Source organism: Gopherus flavomarginatus, chromosome 6 (genome assembly GCF_025201925.1).
Source record: "Gopherus flavomarginatus isolate rGopFla2 chromosome 6, rGopFla2.mat.asm, whole genome shotgun sequence".
Classification (NCBI taxonomy): Eukaryota; Metazoa; Chordata; order Testudines; family Testudinidae; genus Gopherus; species Gopherus flavomarginatus.
Genome location: NC_066622.1, coordinates 118166700 through 118187197, shown reverse-complemented (window position 1 = coordinate 118187197; position 20498 = coordinate 118166700). Strand labels below are relative to the sequence as shown.

General features: G+C 42.4%; 1 protein-coding gene across 6 annotated transcripts in view; it reads right to left on the bottom strand.

The window, feature by feature from the left end:
• Positions 1 to 20498, bottom strand: part of UROS (uroporphyrinogen III synthase) — a 44381-nt gene that overhangs the window by 9796 nt on the left and 14087 nt on the right. For 4 of the 6 annotated variants that reach the window (XM_050959704.1, XM_050959706.1, XM_050959705.1 and 1 more), the window contains 5 exons: positions 18904 to 18978; positions 14684 to 14758; positions 6311 to 6394; positions 5662 to 5747; positions 3318 to 3416 (listed from right to left, as the gene is read on the bottom strand). In XM_050959704.1, the coding sequence (XP_050815661.1) occupies positions 3318 to 3416; positions 5662 to 5747; positions 6311 to 6394; positions 14684 to 14758; positions 18904 to 18978 (419 nt within the window). Of the gene's footprint in view, positions 1 to 3317; positions 3417 to 5661; positions 5748 to 6310; positions 6395 to 9644; positions 11076 to 14683; positions 14759 to 18903; positions 18979 to 20498 lie in introns of those variants that run through there. The other 2 variants (XM_050959707.1, XM_050959708.1) reach the window with 2 other exon arrangements.

Below are 20498 nucleotides of genomic sequence, written 5' to 3'. Positions count from 1 at the left end.
TCCATCAGCCTCCTCCCTTTCCTGTGTAAAGAAAAGATTCTGTACTGCCTGGACTATCATAGCAGCGGGATGCTGGGCTCCTCTCCCCCACACCGCTTAATGTCCTGCCTGGACTATCATAGCAGCTGGACGTTGCCTCCCCCTCATTTTATCTCACTAACAAGTCACTGTTTCTTATTCCTGCATTCTTTATAACTTCATGACACAAATGGGGGGTACACTGCCACGGTAGCCCAGGAAGGTTGGGGGAGGAGGGAAGCAATGGGTGGGGTTGTTGCAGGGGCACCCCCGTGAATGGCATGCAGCTCATCATTTCTGCGGGATCTGACACGGAGCGGCTGTGCTCTCTGGTTCTCTGATACACTGGTTCTCTAGTACACTTGCCCCATATTCTAGGCAGGACTGACTATTTTTAGATACCATAAAGGAGGGATTGACTCGGGGAGTCATTCCCATTTTTGCCTTTGCGACCCCGGCCGACCTCAGCCAGGGGCACCCATGATAGCAGCAGACGGTACAGAACGACAGATGACCGTCATCTCATTGCCAATTTACAATGGCAGCAGACGGTACAGAATGACTGATAACCGTCTCTGCTATCATGCAAAAGCAAATGAATGCTGCTGTGTTACGCTGCAGTATCGCCTCTGTTAGCGACATCCAGTACACATACGGTGACAGTGACCAAAGGGAAAACAGGCTCCATGGTTGCCATACTATAGTGTCTGCCAGGGCAATCCAGGGAAAAAGGGTGCGAAATGATTGTCTGCCATTGCTTTCCTGGAGGAAGGAATGACTGACGACATTTACCCCGAACCACCTGCGACAATGATTTTTGCCCCATCAGGCACTGGGATCTCAACCCAGAATTCCAAGGGGCGGGGGAGACTGCGGGAACTATGGGATAGCTACGGAAAAGCTACCCACAGTGCAACGCTCCGGAAATCGACGCTAGCCTCGGACCATGGACGCACACCGCCGAATTAATGTGCTTAGTGTGGCCGCATGCACTCGACTTTATACAATCTGTTTTACAAAACCAGTTTATGTAAAATCGGAAAATCCCGTAGTGTAGACATACCCTGAATGGTGTGTGGCTAGCTGAGGGACCTGCAGGACCTCGGACGAGGCAGTGCTGCCAGAAGCCAGGGAAAGCGAGAAGGAGCCCTGAGCTGGTTGTGGGGACTCCATCAGGACAAGGCATGGGGAAGTGACCCAGGGAATTAGAGCAGCAGTGTGACTTAGATAAAGGGACACAGAGGACAGCTGCTATCTACAGGATCCTTGGGGGAAGTGGCCTGGACATTGAGGCACCCCAGAGGGGGGAACTGAACTGCAGTGGCTCAGCTGGAGAGCTACTGACAGAAAGGTCCTAAGACAGCGAGGACTTTTTCACCAGGGAGGGAACCCTGGTGCACTGCTCTATCCTGTAGCAGGGAGAACTTGTGGAGATGTTACAGAGGCAATGAGAGAGACCCATGTTGGACTTGTCCCCAGAAGTACAACTGCTTTCAACAAACAGACTGTGTGTGACTCAGCCAGAGGGCTGAATCACCAAAGACACACTACAGAGAAAGTGCAGGCAAATGCACTTGGCCAACGGGGGGTGCTCACAAGAGGTGAGTGCGCCCCATAACAGGGCCTTCTTTTCATATTTTAAAATTACATTCACTATGCTATCTGTTCTTTTCAGGTTCTTACTCATTATTATAGTATCTGAGCACCTTCCATAAATGCTTTACATGATGTGACTGGTATTTGTCACGTAATTCTCTTTTCCCTCACCCCTGCCCTTTTGTGAGGGTTTTTTCTTTTAAAAAAAATGTTTATATTTACTTTTTTATGGCTAATGTGCTCTGGGTGCGTGTTCTGGAAAGGTCAAATCAGGGCGCCTTGGAACAGAATGTGATGATGTCTGAGAGAGTTTTTAGATTGTGTGGGTTTGTTCCACAGCCTTAGACTGGATGCTGAGAAAGTTTGGTCTCTTATACAGATGAGCTTTGGACTTGCAGTAGACAGTTCCACTGTGCTTGTGGGATGGCGCTGTCAACCACAGTCCTCAGCCTGGAGCTTTGGGCTTCCAAGTTACTAGTTTTTGTCTTTTGGACCATAAAAATTATGGGTGTCCAAAATCAGAACTTAGGCATGTGTATAAAAGGCCAAAGTCTTTCAATATGGTCAAGCAGATTTATTTCTTTAGTTATAAAAGGTCTAAACTAGAGAGTAATCCAAACAGTCCTCATTTTTAGCAAACTATGACTCCAGATGCAACCTCTATAGCTGGTCCTTGTTTGAATAATGAGCTGATTCAAACCCCGTACATGTTGGAAAAGTTCATATCCTGATCTGAACTTTACAGCTCATTTCTAGTGTGAATGTAAACTCCTATAGGAAGACATTTCTTGTGCCACAAGAGGGAAAAACTATATGAGAGTGTGGGGGACTGAAGAGAAATTTCCCTTCAGCTCAAGTGTATCTTTCACCTTAGGTCAGAAAGTGGGCCAGAAAAGTATGTGTCCTTGTTTGTCAATTATCATCCTGAATGACAAGAAATGATTGATTTGAAAATAGATTACCACAAAGAGGCAGCCCAAATTCATATTAGAGAGTCAAACAGAAGTAACTTTATCTTTGTAATAAGTTGCACCTCATTTCTCCTTATCCCCATGATGGACGACCCTCTCCATAATAGGTGCAGCATGCAACCATTTCCGTTATTTTCTGAAGGTACCAACCTTATGTAATTTATACTCTAAGAAGGGACCTATGTTGTACAGCATATTGGTTTAATTTGTGCGATGATCTTAAATGCATAAAGGAAATGTGATTGTAGAACTTTTAATTAAAAAAAAAAAAAGACAACCCCCCCCCCGCTAATGATTCATTATCATCCACTTAAAGTGGCATGGTAGAAGGAATTTTCAAACTGAAGAGGTTAACGTTTAAAAATCTATTAATGAATTATTCATTTCTAATACCTTTAAATACACAGATTTCAATAGGGGATTTACTAAAGAAAGAGGTAGACAACTCATTTTAATTAGGAATCTAAGATATTTAAAAAAGAAACACTTTGCCCTAATTAATCACTTTCAACTGAAGATCTTAAAGCCCTTTATAATGGCCAGTAAACATTATAATTTGTACTTTATAGACAGGTAAACACGGGCAGAAGAGCCTGGTGACTTGTCCAAGGTCCCAGAGTAACTGAGTGGTAGTAAGGAATGGAATTTACCTCTCCTGATTCCCAATCCCTTGATCTAACCACTAGACCACAGGCCTCCCTGCTACGTTTTAACACTTATTGGATACCTTACCTTAATTTGATTAATAAGATCGCCAGAAAATTTCTGAATGTGCTGGAGACAAAATCTGACACCAGACGGACTGAAGAATGTGATGCTTGCTGGAATACCCTGTATAAAAGTAAAGAAGGAAGAGCAGGTTGGAACATGTTTCTCCTGACTCTAGCTGCATATCACAACATGTTTTCATACCAATCTCTTCAACAGTCTCTCTGTGTGGGCACCATGCTGTCAGTGGAGAAGTGCTGAAGTCAGCCAACAGGAGAGATTTACTTAGGACAGTCTGTGGTGCCTGGCTTGATGCTGATAGTCTTCCAAGACTACACTATACAATGGACCAATTGAAATTCAAGTGTTTTGTTTTGTTTTTTAACCATCCATTTTCTAACGTCATGTGACGATTGTGAGCTCTTTGACAATAACAATATGGGGATCAAGATGTTTCCTTCTTTATTAATAACCCAGATGGGGCACCCTTTAGATTGTGTTACTCCAGTTAAACAGGAAACTTCCATACACTATTCTCCTAACTCTCTTCACAACCACACGTGCGTTCTGGACATATTCTTGATACCTCCCACCCTACATGTTCTCCCTGTTCACCTAAACTCTCCCAGTCACTCATTTTCTCTCGCACACCCAACAAACTGGAATAGCTTCAACAGGAGAGACTGAGAGAGACGCACCCAGAATATCTATAGCCCAGTGGTTAGGGCACTCTCCTGGAAGATGTGACCACTGGGCTACTGCTATAAGGAGACTACCACCTCCTCTGTTTTTCATGCAGAAGGGCTGACTTGGCTTAGGTGCCTAACTCCAGAGAAGAGTTCACAGCTGTGAATCCTGAGCAGAGATAGACATCCAACTCCCTCTGAGGGACAGAGCTTAGGCCACACCCCTCTCCTCAGCATTTCTTACTAGCTTAGGCGACTCCCCATTCAGCATGCTGGATTCAGTGAATTCATTATTAGGCACCTAACTCTCTCCATGTATTGCATAGGGAGCCTGGATGCCTAACTCAGGGGTGAACTCCACTAAGAGGCAGAGAATCACACTTTGGGATAGATTCCCACTACCACCACCCTATTCTTATGCAAGGCACTGCACATTTAACCACAACAGAAATATCAAAAGTTAAGAGCTAGAAGCTTATAATAAACATTGTATTAGCTTCGCCTAGAATGACAAGCATGAACATCTCTATTTGCAACGGGTAATGAATTCTATAACAAGGATATAAAATTACAAGATGTCCTGGCTGCTACTTACTCACATTTATGACCTGTAGAAACCATATGATTTCATAATGTTGACTTTAATATTCATCTGGAACATATAGATAGCACAACACAGCCACTCAGGACTTTGAACATAAGAACTTCAAAATCAATATGTAATTTAACAGGAAGTGAATGCAAATAACATGCTCAGGCAAGCAAGTGTCTGTAAGGATGCAAGATTTCATTCAGAATACGCTGAATCATAGATATAATGCAGGTTCCTGCAAATAAAAACATTCCAGTAATCTAATCTTGAGAAAACAAAAGTGTATATCAGTGGCCCCAAATCTATTTTGCTATCCTCTGATCTCAACCTAATCACCTTTATCAGATGGCAAAAAGAAGCTTTAGTATGGATTTTAAGAAACAGATCTATGTGAGGATAGTGTATCATCCAAAATTTTTATACTTAAAATGGGATCAGTAACACATTCTCAAATAGAATAATCAGCGTACGAACATGGCTCAGCAGCCATGGAGAGCTGATAATTAGTGCTGGATTCAGATTCATAAAGTTGTGGCAAACACATTCAGAGACACCGTGACAGAGATCCTACATCTATGGCCATAAGTAAGTAAATCATTAAATACCCTTAGTTATTTTGTCTCTGATGTCACATGATCTAAAACCAGACTTTCAAAATTTCAGTTTTATTAAGCAGATCAAAAAGAACAAGGTGAATATGTAATTGTTTATAAAATAGTTTTTCCCAGTAATCCAGATAAAAAATATAGCTTAGAAACTGGGCAAAAATTTGAAAGGTCTACTATCAAAGCATGTTGGGGTTTTTTTTTTCTCCCATAGAGGTATTATTATCTATATATTTTAGGACTTTCTATAATGTCTGTTACCATAGTATTTAAGTGCCATTGTATTTACTGAAATTTTCTGGGTACTTTCCCCAATTTTAAGGACTGATTCACTATATTCAAAAGATTAAAGCTATAGGCAAGAGATTCTTCTCACAATACCTTGTACAGATAACTGAGGGGAAAAGTAATAAGTTTTTCATAAGGTTTCACATATATGTCAGAAAGCTTTACATTTACACTGGTGACCATTGACTCTGAAATACCTGTTTTGAGAAATAATTCTTCAAGGATTCTTGGAGACTGGGATGTTGAGCAGTTTGATAAACAGTAAGGCTTTCCAGGGAAATACCTGTAATTAAAAGAGAGAAAATACACCAGCAACTAAACAGGATTTTAGTAGCTCCCATTATTCCAATACAACACTACTATAATATTGATTGCATTAAAATATATGACTTTAAAGCCTAAGATGTAGGAATATTTCTTTTAAAAGATTCCTGGGCACTTCGTGTTACAAGATGCAATTACAGTACTTTACGTGTCGAGAGCATTTTTAATCTGAGGATGTCAAAGCACTTTACAAACACCATTTAAGCCTTGCAACATCACTGTGAATAAAATAAATATAGTAATTGCCATTTTACTAATGGGGAACTGAGCTAAAGAGAAGGATCAAGTTAGCTTCCCAATGTCAGAGATGGAATCAATAGTAGAGCTGGAAAAAGTATTGAGATCTCCTGATTCTCAGTCCTGTCCTCTAATCTCCAGACAGTACAAATCCAATATACACAAATCCATGGATGGTTCACAATGAAGAATGAGCCTTTAATCTTTTACTATTACTTTAAGGAAGGTTGGTGGTTTCCACAATAAGCTAACAAATTAAAATAAAGCTCTAACGGCTGCAACAACCTTTTTCTTTGAGTATTGTTGGAAGAACTTCTCTTTTGAGAGATCCACAAGGAAAAAGAAGAGGTGATGAATTAGGTGTTTCCCCTGTAAACAAGCACATTTAAATCATGGTTACTTTTTTAACAGTTGGCACAAATGATGCTTTAAAAGTGCCAAATTTTGAATATATACTGAAAATGCAGTATGCTTCATCCTAGGTGTGTACAAAACTAAGATAATTGAAAACATTTGTAGTTCAAGCCACGTCTGCAATTCAGAAGGCAGAGGCTATTTAGCATGTAAATTAAAAATGATTCCATTGCTATAGTGTGAATACATTAGCTAAAAAGATCTGGCAAAAAGATAAATTGCATTGCTATATTCTATTTCTTTTGCTTTTCAATAGAGAATACCAAGTAAAATGTAAGTTATCTCCTTCTCGTCAGTCACTCCTCAATTTTCAGACACAAACTTGATTTGCTATTCAAAGGCTTAATCCAGCAGAATGTAGCTGCAGCCATCTGAGCCGTGGATAACTCCATGATAGGTCATACTATGTAGGACAGAAGAGGCAACTGAAGAAAGGGACAGAATGCTTTGCAAAGACGTTCCAAAGCTACCTCTAGCTACCTTATTTCCTTATTTGTGGGGGAGGAGAGACTCCTACTCCCATTACCATGGTGTCTCAAAGGAGTTTCCCCACCCAACCTTACCCTTTGAGTTGGAGGGCCCCCATCCCTAATTGCTGCTATACTAGGAGGAGCTGGCTGACATCAGTTGAAAGAGCAGGAAGGCTGCTCTTTCCTGGTTGGTTTTTGGAAAGGGGACAGTCTTCGATTTGTATGTTTTTGATGCTTGCTTCTTCATGACTGATCTGTTAAATGGAGACATCAGCTCAGAAGGAGATAATATAACTTCCTGAAATCCATTGTCTCTATTCTGCTGTACTCCCTTCTACCCTTCCTTAGAATTGCAAATTCTATGATTTCATGATCACTTTCACCCAAGCTTCCTTCTACTTTCAAATTCTCAACAAGTTCCTCCCTATTTGTTAAGATCAAGTCTAGAACAGCTTCCCCCTTAGTAGCTTTTTCAACTTTCTGAAATAAAAAGTTGTCTGCAATGCAGTCCAGGAACTTATTGGATAGTCTGTGCCCCGCGGTGTTATTTTCCCAACATATATCTGGATAGTTGAAGTCCCCCCATCACCACCAAATCTTGGGCTTTGGATGATTTTGTTAGTTGTTTGAAAAAAGCCTCATCCACCTCTTCCGCCTGATTAGGTGGCCTGTAGTAGACTCCCAGCATGACATCACCTATTAATTATTATAATTTATCTCTTACTTCAGAGGTTGTTATAAACGATTTGATAAATTGATTGCGCTTATTTATAACCCAACTTAGACTTATCAGGTTGGGTATGTTCACCTCAGCAACAAGAGTCCCCACTGATGGAAATTTTCTGTATTATGATGCATTCATTGCATTTTTTGCAAGTGTATTGAGATTCTTGCAATTTTGTAGTATTCTAAAATGTTGCTTGGGATCTAACAAGAAGCTGCCTCAGCTCAGGAATTTTTCCCAAATTGGTGTAAGAGGTGCAATTCCTGCTTTCCTGCTGGTGGCTTCCAGGGGCTGCTGTTGGTTCTGGAGGTAGTTCACCTGCTCTCACCAGAAGGTAGTTTCCCATCTGGCTGCCTCTATCAGTACCAGCTCCTTGCTCTGCACTGCCCGAGCGTGTGGAGAACAGGGAAGAAGCTGCTGGGCTAAGCAGAGCAAACAATAAGAGCTGGGATAAGTGTATCAGCAGAGCAACCCACTGTCTCTCCAACCCATAGAGAACAAACGTGGAGGAAGAGAAGGGGCTTACAGAGGAGGAAGTGAGAAAAGACCTGGTCTACACTACGATTTTAGGTCAAATTTAGCAGCGTTACCTTGATTTAACCCTGCACCCGTCCACACGACTAAGCCCTTTTTTTTTTGACTTAAAGGGCTTTTTAAATAGATTTCTTTACTCCACCTCTGACGAGGGGATTAGCACTGAAATCGGCCTTGCCGGGTCGAATTTGGGATAGTGTGGACGCAATTCGACAATATTGGCCTCCAGGAGCTATCCCAGAGTGCTTCATTGTGACCACTCTGGACAGCGCTCTCAACTCAGATGCACTGGCCAGGTAGACAGGAAAAGTCCTGCGAACTTTTGAATTTCATTTCCTGTTTGGCCAGCATGGAGAGCTGATCAGCACAAGTGACCATGCAGAGCTCATCAGCAGAGGTGACCATGGAATCCCAGAATCGCAAAAGAGCTCCAGCATGGACCGAATGGGAGGTACGGGATCTGATCGCTGAATAGGGAGACGAAGCCATGCTAGCTGAACTCTGTTCCAGTAAATGAAATGCCAAAACATTTGAAAAAGCCTCCAAGGGCATGAAGGACAGAGGCTATAACAGGGACTCATGGCAGTGCCGCATGAAAATTAAGGAGCTCAGGCAAGCCTACCAAAAAACAGAGAGGCAAACAGCCACTCCGGGTCACAGTCCCAAACACGCCGCTTCTATGATGAGCTGCATGCCATTCTAGGGGTGCAGCCACCAGTACCCCAATCCTGTGCTTTGACTCCGTCAGTGGAGTAGGACACAACACTGACGCAGGCTTGGGGGACGAGGAAGATGATGAGGAGGAGGTTGAAGATAGCTCACATGAAGGAAGTGGAGAAACCGCTTTCCCCAACTGCCAGGATCTGTTTCTCACCCTGGACTTGGAATCAGTAACCCCAGAACCCACCCAAGGCGGGCTCCCGGACCCTATAGACGGAGAAGGGACCTCTGGTGAGTGTACCTTTGTAACTATTAGACATGGTTTAAAAGCAAGTGTGTTAAATGATTAATTTTCCCTGGCATTCACGGCCAGTACAGCTACTGGAAAAGTCTGTTAACGTGTCTGAGGATGGAGCACAAATCCTCCAGGGACATCTGTGGTGGGCTGAAGATGATAGGTGGCGTGAGCTTGCTGACAGAAGGCAGGAGTCAATGCTCAGGCTGCTGGAGCATCAAATTCATATGCTGCAGCGTATGGCTGAGCTGCAGGAAAGGCAGCAGGAGCACAGACCGCCCCTACAGCCTTTGTGTAACCAATCGCCCTCCTCCTCAGGTTCCATAGCCTCCTCACCCAGACACCCAAGAATGTGGTGAGGGGACACTCCACCCCAAAGGATTGCCCAAGCAACAGAAGGCTGGCATTCAATAAGTTTTAAAGTGCAGTATGGCCTTGTCCTTCCCTCCTCCTCCACCCCTCCTGGGCTACCTTGGCAGTTATCCCTCTATTTGTGTGATGAATTAACAAAGAATGCATGAATGTGAAGCAACAATGACTTTATTGCCTCTGCAAGCTGTGATCAAAGTGGGGAGGGGATAATGGTTAGCTTACAGGGAAGTAGAGTGAACCGAGGGGGGGTTTCATCAAGGAGGAACAAACAGAACTTTCACATCGTAGCCTGGTCAGTCATGAAACTGGTTTTCAAAGCTTCTCTGATGCGCACCGCGCCCTCCTGTACTCTTCTAACCACCCTGGTGTCTAGCTGCGCATAATAAGCGGACAGGCGATTTGCCTCAACCTCCCACCCTGCCATAAACGTCTCCCCTTTACTCTCACAGATACTGTGGAGCACACAGCAAGCAGTAATAACAATGGGAATACTGGTTTGCTGAGGTCTAACAGTCAGTAAACTTTTTTAAATGTCCAAATGCACATTCTACCACCATTCTGCACTTACTCAGCCAATAGTTGAACAGCTCCTGACTACTGTCCAGGCTACCTGTGTACAGCTTCATGACCCATGGCATTAAAGGGTAGGCTGGGTCCCCAAGGATAACTATAGGCATTTCAACATCCCCAACGGTTATTTTCTGGTCTGGGAAGAAAGTCCCATCCTGCAGCTTTGAAACGGACCAGAGTTCCTGAAGATGCAAGCGTCATGTACCTTTCCCAGCCATCCCACACTGATGTTGGTGAAATGTCCCTTGTGATCCACCAGTGCTTGCAGCACCATTGAAAAGTACCCCTTTCAGTTTATGTACTCTCTGGCTTGGTGCTCCTGTCCCAAGATAGGGATATGTGTTCCATCTATTGCCCTCCCACAGTTAGGGAACCCCATTGCAGCAAAGCCGTCCACTATAGCCTGCACATTTCCCAGAGTCACTACCCTTGTTATCAGTAGTTCTTTGATTGCGTTGGCTACTTGGATCACAGCAACCCCCACAGTAGCTTTGCCCACTCCAAACTGATTCCCGACTGACCGGCAGCTGTCTGGCATTGCAAGCTTCCACGGGCTATTGCCACTCGCTTCTCAACTGTGAGGGCTGCTCTCATCCTGGTATTCTGGTGCTTCAGGGCAGGCGAAAGCAAGTCACAAAGTTCCATGAAAATGCCCTTACGCATGCTAAAGTTTCGCAGCCACTGGGAATCATCCCAGACCTGCAATACTATGCGGTCCCACCAGTCTGTGCTTGTTTCCCAGGCCCAGAATCCGTGTTCCACAGCATGAACCTGCCCCATTAACACCATGATGTGCACATTGCTGGGGCCCATATTTTGTGAGAAGTCTATGTCCATGTCTATGTCCTCATCACTCTCGTCAACGCGTTGCCATTGCCTCCTCGCCTGGTTTCGCTTTTGCAGGTTCTGGTTCTGCATATACTGCAGGATAATGCGCATGTTGTTTACAGTGCTCATAATTGCCGTGGTGATCTGAGCGGGCTCCATGTTCCCAGTGCTATGGTGTCTGCACTGAAAAGAAGGCGCGAAACGATTGTCTGCTGTTGCTCTGATGGAGGGAGGGGCGACTGATGACATGGCTTACAGGGAATTAAAATCAACAAAGGGAGTGGCTTTGCATCAAGGAGAAACACAAACAACTGTCACATAGAATGGCCCCCTCAAGGTTTGAACTCAAAATCCTGGGCTTAGCAGGCTGTTGATTTCACAAAACAAATCGGGTCAATTTCTTGTTTTGATCCATCTATCTTTTAGATCTTAGGCTGGCAGCAGATGGTGCAGTACGACTGCCAGCCATCGTCATCTCCAGGGTGCTCGGCAGAAGATGGGAATGACCTGGCTGAGTCGCTCCCATGTCTGCCCAGGCGCCCCTGACCGATCTCACCGAGGTTGGCTAAAAGAGCACCCAGAAATATGACAATGATGGCTACCAATTGTAATGCACCGTGTACTGCTAAAAGGCAATGAGCTGCTGCTGTGTAGCAATGCAGTCCCACGTCTGCCAGCACCCAGGAGATGTACGGAGACAGTGAGCTGAGCGGGCTCCATGCTTGCCATGGTATGGCGTCTGCTCAGATAATCCAGGAAAAAAGGCGCGAAATGATTGCCTGCTGTTGCTTTCACGGAGGAAGGGAGAGAGAGGGGGACCTGATGACATGTACCCAGAACCACCCACGACACTGTTTTTGCCCCATCTGGCATTGGGATCTCAACCCAGAATTCCAATGGGTGGCAGAGACTGCGGGAACTGTGGGATAGCTACCCACAGTGCAACACTCTGGAAGTTAACGCTAGCCTCGGTATTGTGGACATAGTCCGCTGAGTAATACACTTAGAGCATTTTGTTTAGGGACACACACAATCGACTGTATAAAAACAATTTCTAAAAAAAGACTTCTATAAATTCGACCTAATTTTGTAGTGTTAGACATACCCAAAGTCTATTAGGGAGAAGGCTGTGCCTTTAATGCACACACCCAGGTGGGGGCAGGTTATCCTCCTAAAAGTCAAATAAGAAGCAGCCAAACCAAAAATCTTTTTAGATTTAATTTAAAACGAAGGGCTGGTTTGCCCTCCCTTCTTTTCATCACTTTTGATCCTGCATGGCAGGCAAGCCTCTGTTTTTTCCCGAGCTGCTGTTGTACTCATTGGAATGGTACAGTCATTTATTGGGGTCAGATAAAGACTTCCTTTTCTGTAATACAGCACTGTCTTGGAGCAATCAATAGAGCTCTTAAAGGTCATTTTGCTTTAGTGCAGTGCAGGTCCTTTCTTATTATTGGATTTTCTAAAAATGTCACAATTCCAGTCTCTGGAGAGTAATCCTTGGTATTACACATTTTTTTCCCCTTGCATTTATTCTAAATCTATGATTTTTTTTCCTACATTCTCCGATCACATGGCCAGGACAGACATCTGTCCTCTCTTCTTTCAAATTCTCTTCAAAATGCACCTTTTCTGCAAAACCCACAAATAATAACCTACAATCCAAAATTATGGTTACCCACAATTTTTTTAAAAATAATCTCTGAGAAAACCTTCTGTATTGCATAATCTTTAAGATAGGGACCATTTGTTGTTCTTTTATGCCTTGTGCAGTCTTGTATAGGCCAAGATATTACTACTACATTTTTCACTTCCAGAATTTTTTTTCATTTAAAGTCAGCAGCTGTCTTTCTTGATTATTAAGATGATTCAATTTATTTAAAAACCTGCTTATGCAATTTAAAAAAAATCTTGCAGCTTGTCTGTAAATAAAAGTTTGACAGATCTAATCCTACTTTGTCATTTGGCTACATAAATCTCTGTTGTGCATAAAAGACTGTACTAATAACCCTCCACCCATAACAAATGTTATGTCCAATGGCCAAAAAATAATCTACCTAGGTTCTGATCCTGTGCCCATCACTACAGTATCTGAGCACCTCGCTAAAAGATACATGTAGTCAGCAGGATGATAAAGTATGGTCAAGTAATAAAGTATTTAAGATAGCAGCTACAGTAATTTACCTAACAGCTAAAATAACTGCACTGATCACCATCTGTTTCTGCCTCTGGCTGTCCAAAGGTGGACCATTTTCACTTTACTGGTTAAATAAAATGACTTTTCAAAGCCTAGTCATTCTCTGTTCTATTGATGGATACTGCCTATGTCCCTAAACCAATGTTTTTGCCCCTTCCTCTCCCACTTCTTCCCCCCAACATTTGGAGCAGAAAGCTCTCATCTCCCTGGCCTATAAAAAGCAATTCTTCAGTTGAATGGCTGTTTCCCCCAATCTTCAATTTCACTGTCTCTTTGAGACTCTGCATTGCAGTTTCCTTAACACCCTGACACCTTGCATTACCAGCAGAGGGACAAACTCAGTATTTAGTGGACTTAGGGTACAGAGCACCTAGACACTTAGTGCACAGCCTCACAGAGTTTCTACAGCTGGCACACACACAGAGCTCAATAAATCTCAAAGACTTTTTAACATTAATTCCTGCCTAAATCTGTGATCTTCTCTTGTTAAGCATCTCATCAAGCAAATATCAATCTGAATTTGAACACACTTTAAAGTCAGTATGAACATCAATTATGAACTCTTCTAAACACTATCTATATCAGAAGTTCTGATAACGAGTCTCACTTCCTTAGCAATTATCTCTTATGGTGTAGGTTTCTTCTAATTCTAGATTACCAGCTGTTTGATCATGAAACATCTCTGTACGGCTTGTAGTTGTTCTATCTTACAGTTGCCCAATAAACAATAATCAGCCACCAGGCCTAAACATGTTTCTCAAAAACACTACTATAGGGAAAATTGATACTTCAAATTTCTGAGTATGGAGCTGGTTGGTTCCCCACTATTTGTGCATACAATACATAACAATTTAATAGCATGGCTATATGCAGTGCAGGACAGTATAACAAAAACTGATAAAGACAATAGCTAAACTTTCTAAATTAGTATTTTCCACTGGACCAGCTGACTTGAAATCACACAGAACACACAAGAGTTTGATATTGTTAGAAGTAGCTAGTAGTCCTGCATTACAGCTTTTACCATTACAAAAGCTAAGCTCAGCTTTCCCTTGGAACCTTCCTCCCACCCCTGCTTTCTTAACTTTCTCAAAACAATTCTCGTTTGGGACTTGTCTGGTTAATTTTGAGGGAGAAAGCTACTTTTGAATCACTAGACAATGGTGTGGGGAGGGAGGAAATGCCAGCCTCATTTGGTTTGGGGTAATGTCTAACTCTGAAGCAAGGAAAATCAGTATCAAAGGAACATGGAATATCAATTGCACCAAGATACATAAACTGGCTACATCTGCAGCTCTGCCTTTCATTACATTATAAAAGTTGTGGCTAATAGGGTCAGTAAATGCCACTTTGTCTGTTGGACCATAAAATATTTTATAATTATTATTACAATTTACTTCATATAAACTAATATACTGATTGGATATTGTATAAACCTATTTATCCAAAACATGTTGGGGACAGCTGAAGCATTCCAACAAAAGGTGTTTCAGGATTCTACTGAACACCTCTACACAGACTATGTGCAATATTTTAAAATAAATTTAAATAAGTTTAAAATAAATTTGCCTTAACTGAAAGATTTCTGCATACTTACTTGCACAAATGTATCCAGCTAGTTTTTCAGCATTTCCACACTTTTCTCCTTGTGGAGCAAGACCAATTTCCTCCACTGTAAGAGAAGTAACAAAGAAATATATTGTTTGACAGAATGTGACAACCAATCTGAGTTTATTTTCAGAAATACTTGAATGGAAAAAGGAGATCCAGCTTTATCCATCTTTTACTGAATTTTGTTTAGATTTTCTTGAATCATTTTTTAAAGTAATGTACTACCTAAGGATTTGATCCTTGATCACACAGAGGGAGAACAACATGGGGGACCCTGTTTGTGAGTAATGCTGCGAGTCTGTCATGGATGTCACAGATTCCGTGACTTTCCGTAACCTCCGTGACTTCTACAGTGGCTGCTGCTGGCTCAGGGGCTGCCTGAGCCAGGCAGCTCCTCAGCCAGCAGCAGCAGCAGTTTGGGTGTGTGGGAGGGAACTCAGGGGCAGGAGGTTGGAAAGTGTGTGTGGGGGGGGAAATATCTCAGGGTGAGGGAGCTCCCACTGGAATGGCCCTGCAGCTCCTAGGCGGCGGAGGGGCCGGAGGGGGCTCCACGCCACACGCTGCCCGTGGCTGCAGGGCCCTCCATCACAGCTCCCATTGGCTGCGGTTCCCAGTAAATGGGAGCTACAGCAGCCAGTGTTTGTGCCCCTCCACTGCCTAGACGCTGCAGGGACGTGGAGCCGGGTAGGGAGCCCCTGCCAGCCCTGCCAATCCTCCTCTGCCAGCACCAGCAGGGGTCCCGGGCCGCGCACCTCAGCCTGGCTTCTCCCCCACCCCTAGCACCAGCAGGGGTCCTGGGCCACATGCCTCAGCCTGGCTCCTGACCCCCCATCCCAGCACCAGCAGGGGTCCCGGGCCGTGCACCTCAACCCAGCTCCCACCCCCAGCACCAGCAGGGGTCCTGGGCTGCGTGCCTCAGCCCAGCCTCCCCCCTTACCTCCCAGCACAGCGGGGGTCTCAGGCCACACGCCTTGGCCTGGTTCCCTCCCTCACCCCAACAACAGCGGCGGGACCTGGGCCACCCCTCTCCCCCAGCCTCCCACCCAAGTTTTAATCACAGGTATTTTTAGTAAAAGTCATGGACAGGTCACATGCCGTGAATTTTTGTTTACTGTCTGTGACCTGTCCACGACTTTTACTAAAAATACCTGTGACTAAAACATAGCCTTAATCATTGGCCCCAAATTTACAGGGGGCAAAGGTGCCAGTGTTGGCTCATTGCACAAAACAGGGCGCACTCCCTGTGATTGCGCCTGTGCTCCTGCTGAGCATATAGACGTAGCTTATCAGGTGTGCAGCTCCCCTCTGCAATGCAGGATAAAATACATGAAAATACAAGAGTACAGTATGTCTCTTATTTACCTTAAAGGCATATATTCTGGAAATCCCAAGTAACTAAATAGGGTCAGATGTGACTGGCTCAAGCTTCCTTTCAGTCCATATTATTTTCTTTATCTTGACTGATCTTGTAAATTGTGACCTTCTAAGTGCAGTTAAATTAGTATCTTCTGTACTTCTAGAAATTAAATCCAGATTACCCCCATGCTAAGCAACCGTTAACCCATATATGCTAAATATCACTAAACATTTTAGGTCTCTTGCACAAAAACAAAACATCTGATGCAAAGCTAAGCTATCTTTTGTCTCCTTGAGGCTCTTTCATACATCTTGGTAGCCTCAGTGAGATTTATCATAGAAAAGAACAGGGATCGGCAACCTTTGGCACACAGCCCACCAGGGTAAGCACCTGGTGGGCCGGGCCAGTTTGTTTACCTGCCGCATCCGCAGGATCAGCTGATCATAGCTCCCACTGGCTGTGGTTCGCCCTCCCAAGTCAATGGGGACTGCGGGAAGCGGCAAGGGCTGAGGGACAGAATCCCTGGACTAGAATCCCTGCTGATCCCTGGAATAGAATATCAGGGTTGGAAGGGACCTCAGGAGATCATCTAGTCCAACTCCCTACTCAGAGCAGGACCAATCCCCAACTAAATCATCCCAGCCAGGGCTTTGTCAAGCCTGACCTTAAAAACCTCTATGGAAGGAGATTCCACCACGTCCCTAGGTAACCCCTTCCAGTGTTTCACCACCCTCCTAGTGAAAAAGCTTTTTCCTAATATCCAACCTAAACCGCCCCCACTGCAACTTGAGACCATTACTCCTTGTTCTGTCATCTGCTACCACTGAGAACAGTCTAGATCCATTCTCTTTGGAACCCACTTTCAGGAAGTTGAAAGCAGCTATTAAATTCCCCCTCATTCTTCTCTTCCGCAGATTAAATAATCTCAGTTTCCTCAGCCTCTCCTCATAAGTCATGTGCTCCAGACCCCTAATCATTTGTGTTGCCCTCCGCTGGACTCTTTCCAATTTTTCCACATCCTCCTTGTACTGTGGTGCCCAAAACTGGACACAGTACTCCAGATGAGGCCTCGCCAATGCTGAATAGAGGGGAAGAATCATGTCTCTCGATCTGCTGGCAATGCTCCTACTTATACAGCCCAAAATGCTGTTGGCCTTCTTGGCAACAAGGGCACATTGTTGACTCATATCCAGCTTCTCGTCCACTGTAACCTCTAGGTCCTTTTCTGCAGAACTGCTGCCTAGCCACTTAGTCCCTAGTCTGTAGCAGTGCATGGGATTTTTCCATCCTAAGTGCAGGACTCTGCACTTGTCCTTGTTGAACCTCATCAGATTTCTTTTGGCCCAATCTTCTAATTTGTCTAAGTCCCTCTATATCCTATCTCTACCCTCCAGCGTGTCTATCACGCCTCCCAGTTTATCCAGTCATATTAAGGGGAATAAAACCTGTACCTAGCTCTGGAGTCTCACTTGTCCTCATGGGCATGCAACTGTAAGATATTTTTGCAGGGAACTGAACAATTGCTCAGGCTATGTATTTACACCAAATAGTGGTGGGATAGGCAATGAGACAGGTGCAAAGAATCACATCACATAGCTATTGACACCTGCTAATAACAAACATCATGCAACTTGTAACAAAACAGTTGCCATATAAATTCGTCTTCTAATTCAAACAACAAAATGTCATCTAGCACGCTGAAGTTTACAAGCGGACAGGGTTTAAATGAAATTAACATACAATTTAAAATGTGCCAAATTAACAGGAGGGAAAAAATCCACAGTCCTGTACACTTTAAATAACACAGTACTGATTTATCCTGCAGTACCCCAGCTAAATGTCAAATGTTCTACACTGTTTGATTTAGACTTTGGTTACCCATAACACTAAAAACCACACATATAATAGCTAATAGTAGCAGAAAAAACTTAGAATCAAACTGTGCAGCTTGTCTCTTTATAGGCCTATGTTACATCTTGTTTACCTATGTGATATAGTATCTTAATAGAAGAAATGTAAAACTTGCATGGGACACCTAGGTCAGACTTAAATATAAACACCGCATTACAGAGTTATAACCAATGTATCAGGCCAATAACAAACAGTGAAGCTACACCTTAGTTAAAGTGGTTAAAATTAATTCAGCTAACCTTATACTGAATAAGTCATCATTTATAAAATAACGATCAAGTAAATAAATAAAACTGATTTTACTGAAAAAGTGCAGTAAACTCCAAATAAGAGAACTATATAATAGCTGATTTGTGCTACTAGCCTACCTCTGCTTTGAAATGCTCTCAAAACAAAAACAAAAGGCAAACAACTTAAGTATCAATTAATAGGATTTCAACATATGGTAGAAGGATTCTTTGCCCACAGCATGAGTTATTTGTACAGCATAATTAAAACATTTTATACAATTTGTTTAAATTCTCTGATGATGGATCACACCAGAGAAACAATGGATGAAATCCTACCCCCTTGAAGTCAATGGAAATTTTGTCACTGACTTCAATGGCATCAGCATTCCATCTATACTATAAAAGAACAGAAAACACATATGAATTCAATACTTGTTTTTTTCTTTTTTTGACTAATCTTTTAAATCACCATTAATGTAATCGCAATTGCATTACAATGGGGAAAATAACATGCATCCCAGGGCCAGGTCCTCAGCTGGTGTTGCTCTGACAATGTGTATAAAGCTGACTTTTTAGAAATTTTCACTTGTTAATTAAAAGGAGTTTCTTATGCCTTTGTTCTGGGCAACCTTGAACTAAGGTTAATGCTTCAAGAATTGTACTGAAGAGGTTGTTTTGTATAAGGGTTTCTTCTTTAATCCGGCTTACCGAGAGAAGCTGTAGCTTTTCCTACGACATATGCTGATTTGGTATTCCATTTTTCTTTAAGAGAATTTCTCCAGGCTGTAAAACATTACATTACAGATAAGCATTTGGCAATAAAGCATAAACATCAGAGTATTTGGACATCTGCCCAAAAGATTGCTTATTTATCTTGAGAAATCTGAGTGCAACAAAATACTAATAACCAATACTAGACTATAAATGTCAGCAATTCTACGTGTACAACATAAAGATTTTAAATCAGTTATATGGTTCACTAGAAAAATAGTCTATAATGTACTTAAAAAAGCTTTGGTTGAACAAATACTGTTTTCAATTACTTGTGTTAAAAATACTACTTAACGCATACTTGCACAGTTCCAGATCAACTATAACTTGTAATGCTCATTTATATTTTGACATTAACTGGGAATAAAAACTCAGTTAAACTTGCAGAAGAAAAAGAATTCCAGAGCAAAAAGTGTATGATAAACTGATGAATTTCAAATTGTGCAATAAGGATATCCAATATAGATTCAGTCTTAAAACTGAAAGCTTAGATGTAGAATAAATGCAAGATTTCATGCCAACAAATCAAAGAATGGTAAATAAATCCTATATTCATGCACTGGAATACTTTAGTATACAGCTTTATTATTTTATAAAAATAATAAGACAAATGTATACGCTGATTGTGCTTTGAATAAAAAAGAAAAAATAGATCTATCAATATGGAAAAAAAATATTATCCTAGAGAAGCAGACACCAAAATAAAAGGGCTAGGAAATAGTTTTTCCTTCTAAAAATGTTAGTTAAATTATAGCTTCACACTGAGCAATGCTGTTCAGCTCCAGCCTCCTCCTCCTCTCAATTCCTGAAAAACTGATTGAGCAGAGATAGATCTGATAGGTCTCCTATTATAATGCCTTATATAAAACAACAGTACAGACTCACATGAAATATACTGAGGTCATTTCTACCCTTCAGTTTTTTTAAATAATGACTGAGTAGAAGTAGAAAAGATCCAGAGAGTCGTGGGGGGAAAAAAAACAAAAAACACAAGAGGAAAAATGGAAAGCCTTCCAAATAAGGTGATATTGAAAAGATTGGGACTGATTAGCTTAGAAAGGAGTCTGAATAAGAGGAGACATGTGACACTACAGACCTTGTATTCAGACCCTACACACTATTGTAATAATCATTGTACAAATATCCCTTGTGAGGTTTCATTTCAAAACTAATAACGCATTGACCATTAACATTTTTGCATAATGTATGCACAGGGTGTGTACAAAAAGTTATGAATATATGCTGGAAATATGACTAAAGTGTGTTTAAACCAGGTATGTCAGGGGAGATGGTAAACAGGTCTGCCTTAGACAAAGGAATGGGTATTTGATTCTCTGATCAGCCTGATCTTCAGGCAAAGACAATGAAGGTCCACTTTTACATATGAGGTAAACAAAGCTGTTAAACTAACAAGAGGGGAAAGAAAGAGCATGGAGCTTCCTTTACCACCAGACTTCATGTTGTCTTCCTTGCAGTTTGAAAAAACTTTATTTTGAGGGGTAACCCTCAGAAAAAATCATTTAAAAGGTTTA